The sequence below is a fragment of the Malaclemys terrapin genome, chromosome 6 (assembly GCF_027887155.1).
Source record: "Malaclemys terrapin pileata isolate rMalTer1 chromosome 6, rMalTer1.hap1, whole genome shotgun sequence".
Classification (NCBI taxonomy): domain Eukaryota; kingdom Metazoa; phylum Chordata; order Testudines; family Emydidae; genus Malaclemys; species Malaclemys terrapin.
In genome coordinates, this window is record NC_071510.1 from 121973356 (window position 1) to 121993347 (window position 19992).

The 19992-nt window shown below is 42.5% G+C and overlaps 1 protein-coding gene across 1 annotated transcript in view; it reads left to right on the forward strand.

Moving 5' to 3' along the window:
• Nucleotides 1–9052, forward strand: part of EPG5 (ectopic P-granules 5 autophagy tethering factor) — an 85381-nt gene extending 76329 nt beyond the window's left edge. The window contains exons 40-44 of the mRNA XM_054031997.1: nt 73–315; nt 1391–1610; nt 3016–3231; nt 4647–4761; nt 6630–9052. Of these exons, the coding sequence (XP_053887972.1) occupies nt 73–315; nt 1391–1610; nt 3016–3231; nt 4647–4761; nt 6630–6812 (977 nt within the window). The 3' untranslated portion in view covers nt 6813–9052. The remainder of the gene's footprint in view (nt 1–72; nt 316–1390; nt 1611–3015; nt 3232–4646; nt 4762–6629) is intronic.
• The last annotated feature ends 10940 nt before the right edge of the window (nt 9053–19992 follow it).

Consider the following 19992-nt stretch of genomic DNA (forward strand, 5'->3'; position numbering starts at 1 on the left):
CCTCCTCCCTTCTTTAATTTTTATTTTCACACCTGACTTATTCTTACTGGTATTTTTGTCTTTGACTTTCAGACATGGATATGCAAACTCGTCATATGGCTCTCAGTAGTCTCTTTTCAGAAGCACTGATGATGATGAATAATGCTAGCATCACAACAGCAGAGTCGCTACGGGGTAGTTTACAAAACTGGATCAACACCAAAGTGCATGGCCTGCTAGTGATGCCCCTGCTAACAGCAGCATGCCAGAGCCTGGCCTCGGTCAGACATATGGCAGAGACTACAGAAGCTTGTATTACAGCTTACTTTAATGAAGGTAAGAGAGAACCTCTATTCTGAGCTAACATTAATGATCACCCTTGAAATGTCCACTAATTAATTGCTAGGTTGGAGCTCCTTGTAGCCTCAGGCCACTCAGTAATAGCTTTAACTTGGTTTTAATTTCATAATCAGACGGTCTTTCCTGAAGTACGTTGTTATTTACTGTGCTCCGTGTGTGTATCTGCAGTAATATCTATACACAGTCAAGTAGGTTATGGACAGTGTTGTTGCTTATTTTTGAATTTCTTTGGTTGTATGTTTTACAGTCTTAATGTAATGATTTCTTAGAATTGTTTCCATCCACATATCACTTTCTGATACTGTCTGGCTTTGCCTGATGGCTATTCTCTTTCTAGCTAAGGGGACCTAAATGACGCTTCCTATTTATTCTAGTCCATCCTTTTATGGAAAAGCCCTACGGAATTTAATAGAAAAGGATAGTATCAGGGGGTAGCCGTGTTAGTCTGTAGCTACAAAAACAACAAGGAGTCTGGTGGCACCTTAAAGACTAACATGCCCAAATAAATCTGTTAGTCTTTAAGGTGCCACCAGACTCCTTGTTGTTTTTATAGAAAAGGATAGTTTTTTCTATAAAACTTTTTAAAAACAGTCATGTAGAATTTAATACAAATTGTATGTTTGGTAGAATTCTGTGGGATGGTTATAAGAAACCTTGTAGAGAGGATCATGTTCTCTCTCCAATTGTGTAGGTTTTTGGAGTGATGTCCATGGAACTATATATCTATTTCTGCCCCAGTCAATTCTGTAAGATTTTAGCCCACCCAAGGGAAGTGTTTCAAGTCCTGTCACTGGGACTTATAAAATGAATACTGCTGAAATACCTGCAAATGTACTTGCTTACATGGAGATAGCCTAATAGGTCTTTTCCATCTTTAACCTCCATGATTCCCTGACTAGCTGATGATTTGGAAAATAGCTGCCAAAGTATGAATTATTTAATTTAAAGGAACATAATCAAGTAGGTTAGGTCTAAAGCTTTACCCTGTCCTAAAACTGTTTTAACAAACACGTCCTGTCCTTTCTGTATTTTCTTCTCACTTTGTTTTAAGAATTTCCTCTCAACCAGGATTTAGGCTGGGGCCCTATACTCGCCTCCCTTCAAGTTCCTGAACTCACAATGGAAGAATTTCTGCAGGAATGTTTATCCTTGGGAAGCTACCTGACCCTTTATGTCTACATGCTGCAGCGTTTAAACACTGAGCAGACTCTGACCAATGAAATGAAAATGCTGCTAACTCTTGGCAAATGGCTAGAGCAAGTGTATCCAAGGTATTTAAAGTCTGATTCAGTACAGTCGTTCGGTCTGGTATAGGACTATACTCCAGGCTTTCTAATCCCAGCTCTGCCAATGTTTCTTGAGCAAGTCATCTTGGCCTACATTTTCAGGTATCTACTAATTTGGAATATGTTACATTCTCAGTGTTCAATTGGAGATGCTAGGGGCCTGATATTTTTATAAGGTGCTGAAGCTAATGTGGGATGCTCAACTTTGGGGGAAAAAATTCAGGACCGAGTATTTCCAACTGGGCACCCAGTATTGGTGGGCACTTTTTGAAAATGGAGGTCGTCATGTCCCTGCATCCCTGTAAAACACGGGTAAACCAAACGGGAAGGAGCGTGATGAGAATTGAGTGTTGTTAGTAAAGAGCTTTGAAGCTGTAAAGTGCTATGGTACTGTAAGTACTAAGTACTTATTAAAATACAAATAGTGCTGGTGTATAATGCACTAGTAAGTATTACACACTGCTCAACAGTTCTATCCAGAATGTAGCAAATCTGTTGGCTGGTAAATGCCTCTCCATTTCAGTGGCAATAGGGGCAAAATGTTCTTGATTAAAAAGCCTTGCTAGGAGAATGCATGCTCTCCTTTTTGCAGTTCAGATCTCTTGGCCATCTGATGACTGTAGTACCCTCCAACTCTATCCACTTGATTGCCAAAGTGGGGAAAGACAGCAATCTGCAAAAGGCTGTTTTGGTACCTTCTCCAATGCTAAACACATGCTCCAAGATTGCTGCAGGGTTTTTTGGTGGTAGGAGGATTGGACAGAAGTTATTGGAGCACAGTCTGATGCAGATCTCTCGTGCTGTTGCTTTCTGTGGAATATCTGAGTTCATTAACCTTGTGCGTGACCTTCAGGCCGTTTGGTTTTAAAACAATCTTTAAAAATAGCCACAGAGGAACTTGTGCTGTGTGCTTTGCTCAGCAGAAGCCTTCAGTGTTTCCACTGCTATACAATAAAGTGGAAAGTTTTAAAATCATGGTTAAAACAAAATCTACTGCTCCTCAAGAGTATCAAATACCTGTAAACAAAGCCAAGATCAAAGAACAATGGGCCTGACTCACCAGTCTGTTGCACCAGATTTTATACCATTTATTAATAAATGTAAGGGCTGAAGGAGTCATTGGGATAGTCTAGTTTGACCTTCTACATAATACTGGCCTTTGAACCTCCCCCTTTAATTTCTACATCAAGCCCATACTTTCTGGAATTCTACTTCACTGGAGTTATTCCAGCCTAAAAACTAGTATATCTAAATGTCCTTCACAAACGTTTCAACTAAACACCTCACTGGGCTGGTGGGCAAAGGGACACTTCCCCGGGCCACAGGCTTACGAGATGTTGAAGGAGAAGGAAGTTCAGTTTCTAAGCATTGTTCTTTCATCTACCAAAAGCTCAGTGAAGGAAGAGGCAAAGCTGTTTCTTTGGTGGCATAAAGCCCTGCAGTTATCCTTCCTCCAAACGGAGCAGAACGACGCCATCCTGATTGAATCAGTCATCCGGATATTGCTCTCAATACAGGGCAGGCAGAACCAGCTGGCTGAGGAGAGGCTGATGTCCGGAATATTGGGTGTTATTGGTCTAGGCAAGAAATCTCCTTTGTCACCCAGGTAAGAATTTAGGAAGGAGCGCTCTGATTAAGAAAGCACGTATTTTGAAAATACTTGCTCAAATCCTATACGCTTTCTGAATGGATGGAACTAAGCTCTGAAGTTGGGTTAGGAATCCAAAGCTCCTGAAGGTTTGGGGGTGTTCTTGTTTTGGCCTGTTATAGAGAAGCAATGGAGTTTGGACCGCATTAAGATCTGAATGTAAACTTTCCCATAATTTGTGCTGGAGAGAGGGGAAGTTGGGAGTTCTGGTTTGGTGCCATCTCTAGTTATGTTTGCAGAGAGATCCATCAAGGAGAATACTTGCCTGGCTTTCTTTTACCTTGTCTCTGGCAGTCAACTGTCTTGCATGTCTGACATTACCAGCGTGTGTGTAGTCATGTTCCACTCTGCCTTTCCTATATTATCCTGTATGTGTTGGAAAACATGAGTGGTTCAAAGAAACACCGAACTTTGCGTGTTAAGCAGTTTCCTTCCTGAAGAGGTGGATAGGGAGCTTGATAATAAGAGAACTAAAAGAAATCCAACTAAAAAATGAAAGGGAACGTACTCCAAACCAGAAATATTTGTTTGGCCCTGATCCAGCAAAGCACTTAAACATGAGCATAACTTTAAGCATGTGAGTGGTTTCTTTTGGGTGAAATCCTACCCCCATTGAAACCAATGGCTAAGGATACAATTCTGTCACAGAGGCCACGGATTCTGTGACTTTTGGGGACCTCCATGACTACTTCCAGGGCAGGGCTGGAGCAGCTGTCAGCCCTGGGGCCACTGGAGCAGCAGCTGGGATTGGGTCAGCCCCACTGCTACTGGAGCAATGGTGATCAGCCCTGGGGCTGCCCCCCGCGCCACGCTGCCCCCCCTCCTCGCGCAGGACTGGAGCAGCAGTGGGCTGGAGTGGCTGCCGGAGATCAATCCCAGCATCACTCTATTAGTCTTTCCTTAGGGTATTATTTAGTGAAAAGTCAGGGACAGGTCACCGGCTTCCATGAATTTTTGTTTATTGCCTATGCCCTGTCCTTGACCTTTACTAAAAATGCCAGGGACAGACTCTTAACCTTACCAATGGCAAAACTCCCATTAAGTTGAGTGAGGGCAGGAATTGACCCTTTTCCGGCGATAGACGTCTCAAAATACACAAAGGATGTAAGTACAAAGAATTCAAAGAAGTGGTTTGGGGTGATCTGAGGATATAGCTAGGGACCAATGAGATCTCCAGTTTATTTGTGTTAATTTGTATTATACTGCAAGTGGTGCATTGCATTTAAAAAAAAAAAAGGGGGGGGGGGGTTAGAAAGATCCCTCACCTGGTTTAGTGCAAGAAATAATAGGGTGATATTTTTGGCACGTCTAATCCTGATGCTCAGTAATATCTAAATTTTACATCAACTTCTTTCTTCCTCTTGACACTTAAGGTTCCGCGTGGTTGCCCGCAGTATGTCAGCCTTCCTGTCAGTGCAGATTCCTCAGGAGAATCAAATCCGTCTGAAGCCTGGTTCAGAATTGCAGCTCTCACAGAAAGCCCAGCAGGTAGTGTGTCAGCCATTGATTTCACTGAGCATCCTCTGTCTCTGTATTGGCTAATCAAGTTGCAGTGTGAGTGTAATGATTCCCATGAGCAACAGTGTATATTAAGCCTACCTTCTCCTCTGAAATGCCTGATTTCAGTGAGAGCGAAATGCCCATCCTAATTTGGCCCTCAGTGCTTTCCCCCTCTTTATATCTGGGTCTAAATTCCGAATTTCAAAAGCAATTAGTTGATCTTATCCTTGTAACTTGAGGAACATTTGTTGGTATCACAAACTACTGCACTATTTGCTATAACTTGGTAGGACTGCTAGTGTGTGTTTGAGAGAGCAAGACTAAGATACTTGAGGTGATCTAGGCCAGGGAAGTGAGTTGCATAGGCAAAGCTGGTTGCACAGCAACCCATGTTGTTTGACAGGAATATTTTGTGTCATTATAAATCTTAAAACACACGGCTTTCAGTGAAATAGTAAGTTCAATAGACTGAGTGAGAAATAATGGAAACTAGATAACAGAAGGAACTGGAAAATATACTCTTTGACAGTGGGGCGAAGGAGAGGATTGAACACTTTTACCAATGGAACATCAATTTGCAGTACTTTGTGTGTTTCTTAAACTTTGGCTCAAAAATAAACCTTTCCACAATAACTTCAGAATACAAAAGGTGTCCGTAAAAAGCGGACAGGAAAGGGTTAAGTTCTTCTGAGGCCTCGCCTGTATAGACAAGATGCACTGGTTTAATTAAGTGTGATTTTTAAATTGGTGCATACCTCTGTGTGGGCTCTCTCTCATTTCTATTTAAGAGGGGCTTATTTCAGTTTAACGGATTCCTAATTGTCTAAGCTAAATAAGACTGGTTTAAATCCAAATAAGAGTGTCTGTGAAGCCTTTTGTACCAATTTAACTTAACTGGCTTAAAATTGTTCCATTGGGCAAATCAATGCAACGTTGTCATGTCCACGATAGCCGAGTTCAGGAATGTTGGAACCCAGCAACAGCAGGTAGAAGGGATGAAAAAATATCAGCCTTGACGTTAATATATTCCCTGTAAAGGGCTATGTTCAGGCTATGTTTAGCCCAACATTTACGTTTTGTGAATACAAACCTTTAAATGACTAAGACAACAGAAAAACATCCTCTTGCAGAGTGTTTGCAAGCCACACATTGCAGCAGTATGCTAGTGCATGAGAACCTGACAGTGGAATTAATCAGAAATGAAAGCGAAGCTGTCTACTCTCTTTTCCTTCTTTGGTATGAGTGAAAAGTAAATGAGGTTCATTCAGAATTCTTCCAGCTTTAATTAATCACTGGTCTTATCGCTAACTTAAGTTAGGGATTTCTTTTTAACATAGGACTTTTAACTTGACAGTGTTGGGCAGAAACAATATCCATACGTATATGGAAATCATGGGCACTGAGGAGAACATTGTGAAATGAATTGCAAGAGTGCTACGAGCTGCATTTGGTGTGTTTTCCCTTAAGGTTAACTGTTTAGGGCCTGATGTAAATATAAATGATATGCCTATTAAAGAACCACAGTGAAACTTAAGACAGGGTAGTTGTTCCTATCACCCATAGAGAGAGAACAACATTGGTATATGTAGTGTGAATCTAATCTGCTGATACTGTACTGTACAAAATGTGGATGTTGAATGTTACATGATCATGGGAGCTTGTTATACAAATATTTGTATAAAACCATTAGGTAGATGTAGGGTCAGATCCTTGAGTAGTGTAAATCAACATAGATCCATTTAAGTAAATGGAATCACATTTGTTTACACCAGCTAATGATCTGACCCATTAATTATAACTGCAGAAAATAGGGACAGAATATACTTAGCTAACTGAATTTTTCCCTCTATTTGTAGGCACTGAATACCCTTGAATCTATGGCATCAAGCAAACAATATACGGAGTATCAGGAACAGCTCTCCCAAGCATCCCAGTTTATCAAGCACCCAGATCATTGTCTTCAAGATGGAAATAATCTCTTGGCTCTCCTTGTGAACACTCTGTACCCAGAAGTGCATTACTTGGACATTATACGATAGCAGGCACTGAGATCACCAGAAACCTTTTTACAGTCTTGGCTTTCTCCAGTTTATGTTCAAAGTTGTTATTGCACAAGTAATTTTCACTTGGAGAGTTGTACTTTATATCAAAATGAATCGAAGGGGGAGCATGGGTGGGAAATGTCCACAGGCATGTTTTTAACTTTCTTGGGTATTTTAAGTTCTTAACATACTGCTTTAAATGGAGTCACTCAATTTCTGTCTGGTGAAAACACTTGAATGGCTTCCCGTCTATAGCACAGTCTAAAAGGGTAATTGAGACTAGATATGTGAATCCTTTGAGAGAATGTAGCTTGTCCTTGTCTTATATACAGCAGTTGGTTTTTTGCTTTGTGCCTTTTTCTTCTTCTGAGACTTCATTGCTTGGGCCAATCCACACATCAGGATTGTGTGTAAGCAGAGTTTTGGACCACTGTTTAACCATGGCACCTCTAAACGTTATCTACCTACCTATTCTGAAACTTGGAAACTCACTGTATCCATGAATATAGTGTCTCTTTAAAAATTGAACTTCTCTGTGATTGCGCAGACCTCTGCAGTGGAATGTGACCTTTTACATCTTTTCGCACCCCTATAAGCAGTAGCTGAAATTTTAACTAAGCACTTGAGATTTTTCCCAACTTCCAGATGTGACTGAATCTGATTCCGTATCGTTTGCTAGAATGAACCATTCATGTCCATGTTGCTTCTATTATAAAGACAGATAAAGTCAAGAACTGAGTTTCTAGATGTAGAAGGGAAAATAGCCATTGGTATTCATGTTAACTCACCAATTCCTCGGTGCTGCTGAAAGAGACTGGTGGTTTTAGGGCTGAATTGACCGGCAGGGAGACTACTGTGGCTTTCCTTCCTCACTAGTTGGGTATCTTGATATCGGAGATGACACTGTGAGCAGTGACCTACTCTGTGTTTAATTTGGTGATTTCTTCTTAAAATTCTGTTACCAAGGTGTGAACCGTGGGCCTGGAAATTTGTCAGTTTAATTATCATAATCTTTGTTGCCTTCTTTGAGTGCATTAATGAAAGGAACATCTAATAAGAAAGCAGAGAACAGGTCTTCCCAGCTGTGTTTATATGGCTCTGTGGCCATTTTATTTGCCTCCGTAGGATCTGATGTGTTCCAAATGGCCTTAAAGTTCCGTTGCCGTGGTCTGTGAATACCTCAGGATTTTTGCAAAGGAACCATGATATCTTTTTCCCATCCATTACTCAGTGCCTTTATGTTTAGGACACGCTCACATTTTAAAACACTTAGCTCTGGTCACCAATAAAGGAAAAGTGCTACCTACAACCTCTTCCATAACTGATCATCAGCACATTCACCAGTATTGCACTTACATATAGTTTTAGTGTTAGAGAACTAACCAGTTACTGATTGACTCACTTGTTTTGTAATTTCCCTTTCTCTTCTTGCCAAATTATGCAAACCATGTCAGTTGGGACTTCAGACAACACCCATTCTCCAATTGGTCTTGCAGTTTTGTTCTCTGTGTACCAGCCCATATTTGCTATGTCCTTCATTTTGTGCATCAGCCAACCATCACTACCGCATGTTTTTAACAGGCCCTTTTGGGAACTTCGCAACTGGAAAAATAAATTCTACTGCTTTTTTCGTTTAGGTTTAAGGCACTGGTTTTAGCACCTTTATTAGACGTAATGTTATGCCTCAGTTGTGTAAAAAATGTGAAAACACAAGACTTTTATGTATATATTTGACATGCAGGTTTTAAAACAGAAGCCATTGTGTCAGCCTTTGAGTTTTTACAGATTGTGAGTTTATAATGTACTAGGCCTCCAAAGACCATATGAAATAAAAAAAAGAAAATCAAGTAGCTCCTGGTAAAGGTCCCGATAATTCCATTGAGCCACAAGAAGCAGCCATATCATCCCCCAGTGTGTAACTTATTGTTCTTGGGAGATGAAGGTATTGTCTGGGTGTTTGAAGTCTTCAGGTTAGGTTAGTTGCCTTTCCTGACCCTATTCCTTGTGTGCACGTTACACGACCATGTTATGATTGGCAGAGGTCCTAAGAGAGGCCCAGGAGGAGAATGACAAGAATGTTGCTTTTTCTTCGTGGTGATATTTATTACAAGTTTGTAAATAAAAGCTGTTTACAGTTTAATTGGTGCAGTTTTGATCCCTAAAGTATCAATATTTGTGGCTTTTGGAAAACTTGAACTGTACGGTGTCCATTGCAATAAAGTGAATGGTCTGCTGGGCTGCACCCTAATTTCTATTAAGAAAATGAAGGCTGGGAGGGGAAGGTCATTGGTCCCTTCCAGCGCTGGACACTTCGTGATCATCTAGTCTGACCTCCTGTATAGCACAGTCCATAGAACTCTTAGAATTCTTAGAGCAGATTGAGACAGGTTGGACCCCTCTTCCAGGGTACCACTGAGGTCCCACTGAGCCTGCCTGTTCCACCAGCCTGGGCTCCCTCACTGTATCCTGCTGCATGCGCACTCACAGGTAAGGACACACCCAGCTGTAGAATCACACAGCGTCTGCAACCAGCTCTGTGTGGGAAGACTCAGCTCGGGGAATTGCCCAGCTCTCAGGTGCACACGCCCTCTGGAATGTAAGCCTAAAATTATATTGTCTTGCGCTGTATAGAGATCTCTACAGCGTAAACTCATGAAATTCGCTTCCTTCCTCAATGTGGAGGAAGATATGCTCAGCTTCTCTCCTCCCCTTCCCCCCAGTTAAGAATTGCACAAACTGGGTTTTAGAATAAACAAAAAAACCAAGTTTATGAACTACAAGAGGTAGATTTTTAAGTGACTATAAGGAATAGCAAATAGATTAAAGCAGATAACTGAGCAAATTAAACAATCATGCAAACCAGGCTTAATACATTCAAGAAATTGGCTACAAATAGTAATTTCTCACCCTAAATATTGTTTTATGCAGGTATACTTTTCACAGGCTGACCTTTCTTGCCTGGGCTCAGCTTAGGGTGACCAGATTACCAGTATAAAATATCGGGATGGGGGCGGAGCCGAAAAAGGGGAGGAGCAAAAAAAAAGTTTTAAGGGGCCTGGGGCATTAGCAGGCCCTGCGCGCCGCCCCCCCCCCCCCGCAGAGCCGCCCGCCACGGGCATATGCGAGGTGCGGTGGGTCCGGGCAGGGGCAGCACGGAGCGGGCAGGAGCCAGGGGGGGCAGCAGGGGCCGAATCCCCGCTGCTGCCAGGGAGCCCCGCACCTCTCCCTCCCGCTCGCGGCTGTGGCTCCTTTCCAGCGGGACGTGCCCCCCGCTGCCTCGGGCACATGCGGCATGTGTCCCCCGCGCCTAGTCTCCCTCCCGCCGGGAAGGAGCAGCTGGATGCGCACCGCGTGTGCGCGGCAAGCCGTGGGGCGCGTCCTGCCAGGAAGGAGCCGCAGCTGCGAGTGGGAGGGAGAGGCGCGGGGCTCCCCAGCAGCAGTGGGGATTTGGCCCGCGCCACCCACCTGGCCCCTGCCCGCTCTGCGCTGCCCCCACCCGGACCCACCGCGCTGCCCCGCGGGCTGCAGGGCTGGAGCAGCCTTCAGGTTGCACTCCCGGCCCCGGGTGCAGCAGCCCGGGCAGAAGCCCTCTGGCGTGGCGGGGGGGCTCACAGCTGAGCCCCCGTCTTCCTCCCTTGCCCGCCCCCCTTTGCCCGCCCAGTGCCCGGGTGCTGGAGCTGACTCACCAGCTCCAGGATCCAGGCACCGCCGCCGCCACCCCCCTCCCTCCAGGCTTGCACCGCCATGCTGCAAGCATGGGAGGGAGGAGGAATGCTGGGGAAGAGGTGGGGATTTGGGGCGGGAGCCAATGGGGGAAGGAGAGGGCGGAGCCAGGACGAGGGGGCCCTGAGCGCCAGAGCGGAAGGGAAAATTTCTTCTTTGTCCAGTGTCCCGACCAAACATTGGTCGGGACGCAGGACAAAGAAGCAAATATCGGGACAGTCCTGATAAAATCGGGACGTCTGGTCACCCTAGCTCAGCTCCTGCCTTCCCCCCCCCCATCTTCCTTTCTTTGTTTCTTCAGGTGTTTTCAGCAGTCTTCCTTCTTGGGTGGGGAGGCAGTGGAGAAGAGCCAAGATTAACTCGCTCCCTAGCCTTAAATTGAATTTGCATATGGCAGGAATCCTTTGTTTCCCAGTTTGACCCCCCAACCCCTTCCAGTGGAAAAATACCAGAAGTCCAAAACGATGTCCAGTACAAGGTGACATGATCACCTGACCCTGCAGAGTTAAAGAAGCATCCCAGGAAATGTCTCAGGAAGGAGGGAGATTAGCATCTTCAGAGACCTATTGTCCTTCCTAATGGCCCATCCAGGCTGATTGCCTACTGTCTGGTGGGCATTCCCCAGGTGCAAGCACTTTTGTAACTGATATGTAGTCCATATTCCTAACCTCAGATACAGAAATGATACATGCATACAAATTGGATAATCACATTCAGTAAGTCATAACCTTTCCAATGATATCTCACATGACCCACCTTGCATAAAATCTCTTAGTTATGCCATATTCATATCCTAAGCATATTTCTCTGAGAATATAGGGTGTAATGTCACACAGATCTTTTAGAAAAACATCCAATCTTGATTTAAAAATTGCCAGTGATGGAGAATCCACCTTGACCGTTGGTAAATTGTTCCAATGGTTAATTTGCTGTCACTGAAAAATTTATACTTTATTTTTGGTCTGAATTTGCCTAGCTTCAACTTCCAGCCATTTGGATCATGTTCTACCTTTCTCTGCTAGATTGAAGAGCCCCATTATTCAATATTGGTTCCCCATATAGATATTGATAGCCTGTAATCCAAGTCACTCCTTAACCTCTTTGTTAAAATAAATAGGTTGAGCTCTTTGAGTCTATAACTATAAGACATGATTTCCGGTCATTCCCATGGCTCTTCTCTAAACCCTCTTCAGTTTATCAACATCCTTCTTGAACTGTGAGCACCAGAACTGGACACAGAATTCCAGAAGTGCCAAATATAGAGGTAAAATAACCTCTCTTCTCCTACTTGACGTTCCCTCGTGTATGCACCAAAGGAGCGTATTAGTGTTTTTGGCCACAGTATCACACAGGTAGCTCATGTTCAACTGATTGATTATCCACCACAACCCCCAAACCTTTTCCAGAGTCATTGATTCCCAGGATAAAGTCCCCCATCCTATAATATGGCCTACTTTCTTTGTTTCTAGATGTATACTTTTACATTTAGCCTTATTAAAACACGTTTGCATGAACTCCTTTTACCAAGCAATCCAGATAGCTCTGAATCAGCGATGTGTCCTCTTCATTATTTACCACTCCCCCAATTTTTGTGTCATGAAATTTTATCAGTGATGATTTTCTTTTCTTCCAGGTCATTGATAAAAATGTTAAATAGTGTAGGGCCAAGAACCGATCCCTCTGGGGCCCCACTAGAAACACAGCTGCTTGAGGATAATTCCCCATTTACAATTACAGTTTAGACCTATCAGCCAGTTTTTAATCCATTTAATGTATGCCACGTTAATTTTATATTCTAGGTTTTTAATCAAAATGTATGGCAGGTCAAATGCCTTACAGGTTATGTCAACAATATTATCCTTATCAACTAAATGTAATCTCATACAAAGAAATCAAATTAGTTTGATAGGCTCTATTTTCCATAAACCCATATTGATTTGTATTAATTACATTTCCTTCCTTTAATTCTCTATTAATTGAGTCCCATAGAAGCCCGCCATTATATTGTCCAGGATTGATGTCAGGCTGATCAGTCTTATCCTATTTACCCCTTTTTAAAAATAGGCACAACATTAACTTTCTTCCAGTCTTCTGGAGCTTCCCCAGTGCTCCAGGACTTATTGAAAATCAAATATTAACTGTCTAGCCAGCTCCTCAGCCAGCTCATTTAAAATTTTTGGATGCAAATTATCTGGACCTGCTGATTTAAAAATATCTAACATTAGTAACTTCTATTTAATATCCTCCAGATATACTAGTGGAATGGGAGGAGAGTTATCACCATGTGACGAGACAATCATCTGTTTTTCCCCCAAATTCAGAACAGAAATATATATTGAACACTTTTGTCTCTTCTTCCTTATTATTGATAATTCTACCATCTCCATTGAGTAATGGACCAATACAGTACTTTGTCAAGATTCTTTTTATTCTTAGTATATATATTTTTTAAATTCCTTATTGTCCTTAACTTTGCTGGCCATAGATTTCTCCTTGTGTCCCTTTGCTTCCCTTATCAATATTATACAATTCCTAACTTCTGATTTATCTATTTTTAAAATTTTTATAACTGCTTTCACTTCCACTCTAAATCAGGTCAGTTTTTTAACCAGCACAGCCTTGTTCCTTCATTGTAATAATTTTGGGTTTTGTCATCTATTAAGGTGTTCTTAAATAATTGCCAATTATCCTTCACATTTTTCTGATTAAATTCTTCCTCCCAGCTGATTTGGCTCATAATTGTTTTCAGCTTTTTGAAATTGGCCCTATTAAAGCACAAAGTATATATATTACTGATCTGGACTTTATTCTGCTTGCACGTTATAAATGTGATACAGTAACATAAGAGAGGCCATACTGAGTCAGACCAAAGGTCCATCTAGCCCAGTATCCTGTCTTCTTACAATGGACAATGCCAGGTGTCGCAGCGGGAATGAATAGAACAGGTAATCATCAAGTGATCTATCCCCTATTGCCCATTCCCAGCTTCTGGCAAACAGAGTCTAGGGACACCATCCCTGCCTGTCCTGGCTAATAGCCATTGATGGACCTATCCTCCATGAACTTATCTAGTTCTTTTTTCTTTTTCGAACCCTGTTATAGTCTTGGCCTTCACAACATCCTCTGGCAAGGAGTTCCACAGGTTGACTGCCTCGTGTGAAAAAATACTTCCTTTTGTTTGTTTTAAACCTGCTGCCTATTAATTTCATTTGGTGACCCCCAGTTCTTGTGTTATGAAAAGGCATAAATAGCACTTCCTTCTTTACTTACTCCACACCAGGCATGATTTTATAGACCTCTATTTTATCCCCCCCCCAGCCATGACCATTAAGTTTTAGTTCAGTGATCAGCTGCTCTTTATGTTAGGACAAGGTCTAAAAAGGAATTTTCCCATGTTGGCAGCAACACATTTTTTTTTTTTGAGTCAGGAAATTGTCATCAGTAATGTTTAGAAATTCCAAGGATGTTTTAATACTGACAGCATGAGACTTCCAGCATTTGTCCCTCAGATTGAAGTCCCCATGCTCATGCAAGTGTTTTTCCTACGCCCTATAGATAGGTGTATCAGAAGGTGGCCATCTTGTTCTCAGTGTGATTTGGTGGCCTCTAGCAGACACCAACTAATACCCCATCTTGTGTTTTATCTGGTAGGACATTTATTCTTAAGCATTCAGGATCATTTTCTTTTGAGTTATCCATGATTAAATCACAGATAACTGACACTGTTTTTGACACAAAGTACCACTCCCCCTCCCCTTTGTCCCACTTGATCCTTCCTGACTAGGTTATAACCACTGATTTTTAACATTCCAATCATGCGAATCATCCCACGAGGTTTCAGTGATACGACTAGATTGAATTTCTCCTAAATGAGCAATTCCCATTCCTCTTGTTTCTTACTCAGCCTGTATAGGCGTTGGTGTATAGGCAATTAAAGAATTTCTTAGAATATCAGGGTTGGAAGGGACCTCAGGAGGTCATCTAGTCCAACTCCCTGCTCAAAGCAGGACCTAATCCCAACTAAATCATCCCAGCCAGGGCTTTGTCAAGCCAGACCTTAAAAACCTCTAAGGAAGGAGATTCCACCACTTTCCTAGGTAACCCATTCCAGTGCTTCACCACCCTCCTAGTGAAAAAGTTTTTCCTAATATCCAACCTAAACCTCCCCTTCATTTGTGTGACTCAAGGAGGATTTGGCCCTTGGACTCTACCTTAATTAGGTCATTCAGATGGTTTTGATATACCCCCCTGGTTGCCTTTATAATATCTTTGAGATAATAAAAATAACAATGTAGTTGTTAGCTAAAAGTGATCAAATATTACCGTAACTTGCCAAATAAATGAAATCTGGGTCTGCGTGCATCAACTGCTGCACAAGACCATTCAAAACAAACAAACTCTTATGGATTTGCTGATCTTGAGACAAGAAGATTTTTCCTTCACCTCCATACTCTCATCTGAGATCTCTCGGACACTGGATCTATTCCTGTTGGTTGATAGCTTAGTGAATCCAGCATCGAGCCTTTCTTGGTAGATATGGTTGAATGGAGTTGAACGGCATTTCCCAATCTGGTCCAGGACGATGTCACATTCTTCTTTGGTACCTTGATTACTAGTGCTAATTTAAGAGTAGCAGTAACTTGCGATAATGCAGTGAAGTAGAAAAACTGAAGCATAATACTTGCGTACAATGTTTTTATCTGCAGATCTCCATGTACTTTACAAGTCTGCACAGGGAGTCCACGGCAAAGCGAGGAATAGAGCCCCCTGTGACCTGGTCCTGTTCTCACACTGCTCCCGACTCTATACATTTTGCATGTCTTGGGAGAGGATAGATTCATGGACATTTTTTTGACTAGCCAAGCTGAGTGATTTAATGTTCCCATCTCCCCAACAAACAATTGGAGGAAAATGTGTGTGTCTAAGAAAGAGGGAGGCAGTGGGAGTGCATATGTGGTACGTGTTGATTGTTGCAAAAACGGAGTCAGTAGTAAGTACTGTATTATATTTCATAGAAATAATCTGAAAATGTATGTCCCCCTTTTCAATGTACTTTATTTAACATTAACACCAGTGGAGCCCTGTCCCTTTGCAGAACAGCTTGAGGGATCAGTGTGTAAGTGGGAAAGAAACAGTCGTCGTGAAGAAATATTTTTCAAGATCCAGTTTGTCCTGTTAAGGAACAATCCTGTACGGGGATTGGGTTAAAGATAAGGTGACCCAGGTAGCTGATTTCCATCTCAAATTTCTGACATTTTAATAGGAACAAAATGCAGCTTGTATTCTAATTAGAAACATAAAAATAAACAAAACCAAGTACACTATTAACTACCTGTTGCTAAGATACCGACTGCCCATTTTTAGCTCTTAAACTACACCGCCCCTCTGAAATCAGCCGCCAGAGTCTTCCACTGCCGGTTGTGGCAAAGCCCCGGCAATATGTGGATATTGGATGTCATTTAAACTGTGCACCTAGGAGTCGAAGTCGGATCTTATGCTCCAAAAACATAGGCTTCGATTGGAGCCAAAACTACCTGAGCCAAAGGACTGGCTTGCGATGGCATTGTCGCTGGATGGTTACATAATCACCTACCCGAGTAGATCTGGCAAACTGCTTAGAGCAGAGAACTGTATACTCACTAGCTAGTATATTACACAGAAACAAAATACAAGCAGCATCTAGTCTGCCTTGTAGGAGTCCCCAGAACCTCCACTCCAAAGGGGGAGGATTCCCCAGTGAGTGAGGAAAAGCATTTGATTTGCTTCCTCTGTCCGTCTCCCAAAATGTGTGTGCGCTTCTTTCCCCACCTGAGGGACAGGTTTTCTTTCCTGAGTCTTTCTATCCCTTTAGAGAGTCAGGTGAGGAAGGAAATGAGATCCACTAGGTATCTTGGGGTCAGGGGGCAGCTCTCTCACTGCAGGGGCCTTTTGTTGCATCTCCTGCTGTAATGCAGTGATGAGAGAATGAATGCACTGCAGACAGATTGCCTAGAATTTTGTTTGCTGGGAGAGGGTGGTGATGCAGAAGTAAAGGAGATCTAATCTGCTCTCCGGCACAAGAGTCTAGGAAACACGCACTGTACTTTAGATTTAATTGACTGCTTAATAGGGAAACCCAATATAACAACCATTCTAGTCACTGCAGTTACAAACAGTAGGTTTTTACAGTCAATCAAAGGGAATGTTATGGAGGGTAATTACCAAAGAGGAAAGTGCAGTGTGGGGCTTGGAAGTAGTAGACCCCGTTGGGAATTAGGGTTTCAGAGTTACTAAAAGTAAATTCTATGCATCCGAAAACGGAGTTCAAGCACATTAATTAAATCAAAGGTATCTATGTAATTACGTACGTGGCTCTTATCACCATAGTATCTGACCATCTAACAATCATTAATGGATTTTAGCCTCCAAACAGGGAAGAGCTAGTCCCATTTTACAGATGGGGCACCGAGGCACAGGCTAGATTGAAGTGACCTGCTCAGGGTGACACAAGAAGTCTGTGGCAGAGCCTGGTATTGAATTCAGATTTCCTGAGTCCTTATTAATTTGACAATCTTTGCTAATGAATCCACAGCAATTCCAGGGCAACACCGAAAGGTAAAAGACATCAGCTGAAGATGAAGAACGAGTACCTCAAAACAGCTGAGGGCTGAAAAGATTTAAAAAAAAAAAAAAAAAAACTGTGGTGGTGAATCATTTAAAGTGGCAGTAGCCATCGCTCACCAAAAGGAGCTTCTGAACCAGAGGCAGGTATTTCTAAACTGTTTGGGATAGGACTTTATACACAGTCTTATTAGGTTGGATAAGGCCTTTTCCATATAAAGGCCTAGTCCCATTTAGCAATATGGGAACGGTAGGAGGGTGGTCAGGTTGAGAACTCAAGATTGAACTCCTGGCTGCAATTTTTAAGGCCTGTTCCCACTTCCGTGGATGTCGGGGAGTTTTCCCATTGCCTTGAATGGCTGCAGGATTGAGCCCCAAACTGGAATTCAATGTATCCTGCGCGGTGGTCACCATTAAGCCAAAATATCCTCAGTTTCCACACTGCAGCATCAGATCCTGCAGATAGTTCCTGCTATAGAGATAAGGAAACAACTGCAGGAAATCAGGCCTGAAAGAGTAACATATTGCAATGTCGACCCCTTCTCTCCCCCGCCCCCTTCACTCTGCCAACATTCCCAGCCTTTATTCCTCAACCGGCTTCTTCAAACAACTCCCTGCTTTCTTCTATGATGCCCTTTACGTGAAGGGAAAATTCCCCAATTAATATCTGTACAGCCACTACCTCCTCCTCCTCCATAGCCCCCCTTAAAACTCCACTCTGCGGTGGTGCCTACAAAACCCAGCCAACGGTCACGGCTGGCCCCGTGACCAGCTGTGACTATCGCTGTTCCCATTCCTGTCTTTTCTATCTCCCTTACTACTGGTAACTCCCCTGGTGTTTAGGGCATTGGCCTAGCACTTCGGAGATCTGGTTTCAAGTCCCTCCTCTGCCTCCCATTTTCTGTGTGACCTTGGACACATCCCTTATTCTCTCTATGCCTTCATTTCTCATCTGTCAAAAAGGGGATTACAGCCCTGCCCTACCTCACAGGGGTGCGTGAGGGTAAATGCATTTTTTGGCATACTCAGAGGAGAAGCCAGCAAGCCAGTGTCTTTAACCAAGTTCTTTGAATATTAACCTCATCCTGAATAAGTCGTGGGCGACGTTGTGTGTTAATGGTTCATCGTAACTTTGCTTTAAAAAAGAGTGTAAGGTACTCATATACCACGGTAACGGAGGCCATATGGTTAGATACATAGAATCCCGTTGTTACCCCCTCTACTCTCAATTAAAAGCAGCAAAACCCAACAGCAACAAAACTGCCTGTCATCGCCATGTTCATTAGCTTCTTTGCTATTCCCTATCCCCAACCTGTCGTCCGTTTGTGCCTTGAAGAGCGTGTCCTTACTGTAATCCTAGGCTGTGACTGCAGCTTGAGCAGATGTACCCGAGCTACCTTGGGCACCAGGCCGTGAATCTGCAGGCTGGCTGTGCAAGCCCGCCTGGACCCTTACTCATGCAGCTAGCCATGGTGATGCCCATGCGGCTGAGCTAACAAGATTAAAGCTACATTGGGTATACCTACATGCAATGCAATAGCACTTCAGGATTACAAGTGTAGACGTACCCATTGACCGTAAGCCATCCATAAACAGGGACACTCTTTATGCAGGTTAGTACAGCAGCCGTCATGCTGGCATCCTCATCTTCTGCCTTTATGTGCTTCCACGATATCAAAATGTAGTAATAAGTAACAGGCGTGTCAGTGGTAATGGTTGGTGAATGACGACTCTTTAATAGTGACCACCGTAGAGTGGTATATAAAGTGTGGGGTGAGCATGCTGAAGGAACCTTTCTGCAGAACGCACCTACGTCTGAGAGTTGGCTGGGAATTTTTCCTTTTGGAAAAAAAAAATTAGAATATTTTTGGGGTTTTCATAGAAAAATGAATTTTTTTTGACATCATTGAAAAATGTTGGTTTTCAGTGGCTGAAAACTGGAAACAATTCTTTTTCCAGGTGATTGGTTTTTTTTTCTCCCCACAAAAACTGAAACATTTTGGATAAAAACCAAAACAGTTTTTTGCAGAAATTTCTGTTTAGTCAAATAGCCATTTTCCATTGTAAAAACAGCTGGACAGAAAAATTTTAACCAGCTATAATCCATCGTGTGTGTGTGTGTGTGTGTGTGTGTGTGAGAGAGAGAGAGAGAGGTTGATAATATAGCTAACACAAGTTTTACTTTTACTGCAATGTAGTCTGTGAAGCCTCTTATCATAAGGAAACTTTATATAATATAGATACACGTGTGTGTTTATATACGATATCCACTAACAGCAGCTGCTAGAATTAAGGCCGCAATAGAGTTCTCATTCCAATTTCCTGTTTTCCACTCCCACAGTTTTCTGAAAACGTTTCCCTCCTGGGCTGACATGGTTAGTCTCTGCCAGAAGGTAAGTCTTTTTTTGGGAAGGGGAGGGGCCACGTTTTTTTTTTTTTTTTTAAAGATGGAATAACTTTTTTCAGCAGTTTTTATGATGAAAGAGTAAATATTTGTAAGATATAAAAAAATACATATATCCCTCCCACTTAAAAAAAATTCAACAACCTTTTTCCTCACATCTGAAGAAAGGCTGAAGTTTGAAACGGCAACCTCAGTCCTTTTGTTGTTTTTAATAAGCTGCGTGTGTTTTGCTAAGTTCTAGTGGTTTTAAAATGGTTTCAAAATAATGTTCGGAAAATGCAGCAGGAGCCGGCCTTTGACTTTTAACAGTGATTGCTGAGTGGTGCAGGTTGGTTGGAACTGACATCTAAAGTCGCTCGTCTTCTCCTTGGCCCTGGATATTCCTTCCCTTTTCTCCCTCTCTTTACCTACCGCTCCTTTTTCTTTTCTCAGAGCTTACATTTTCGGTAG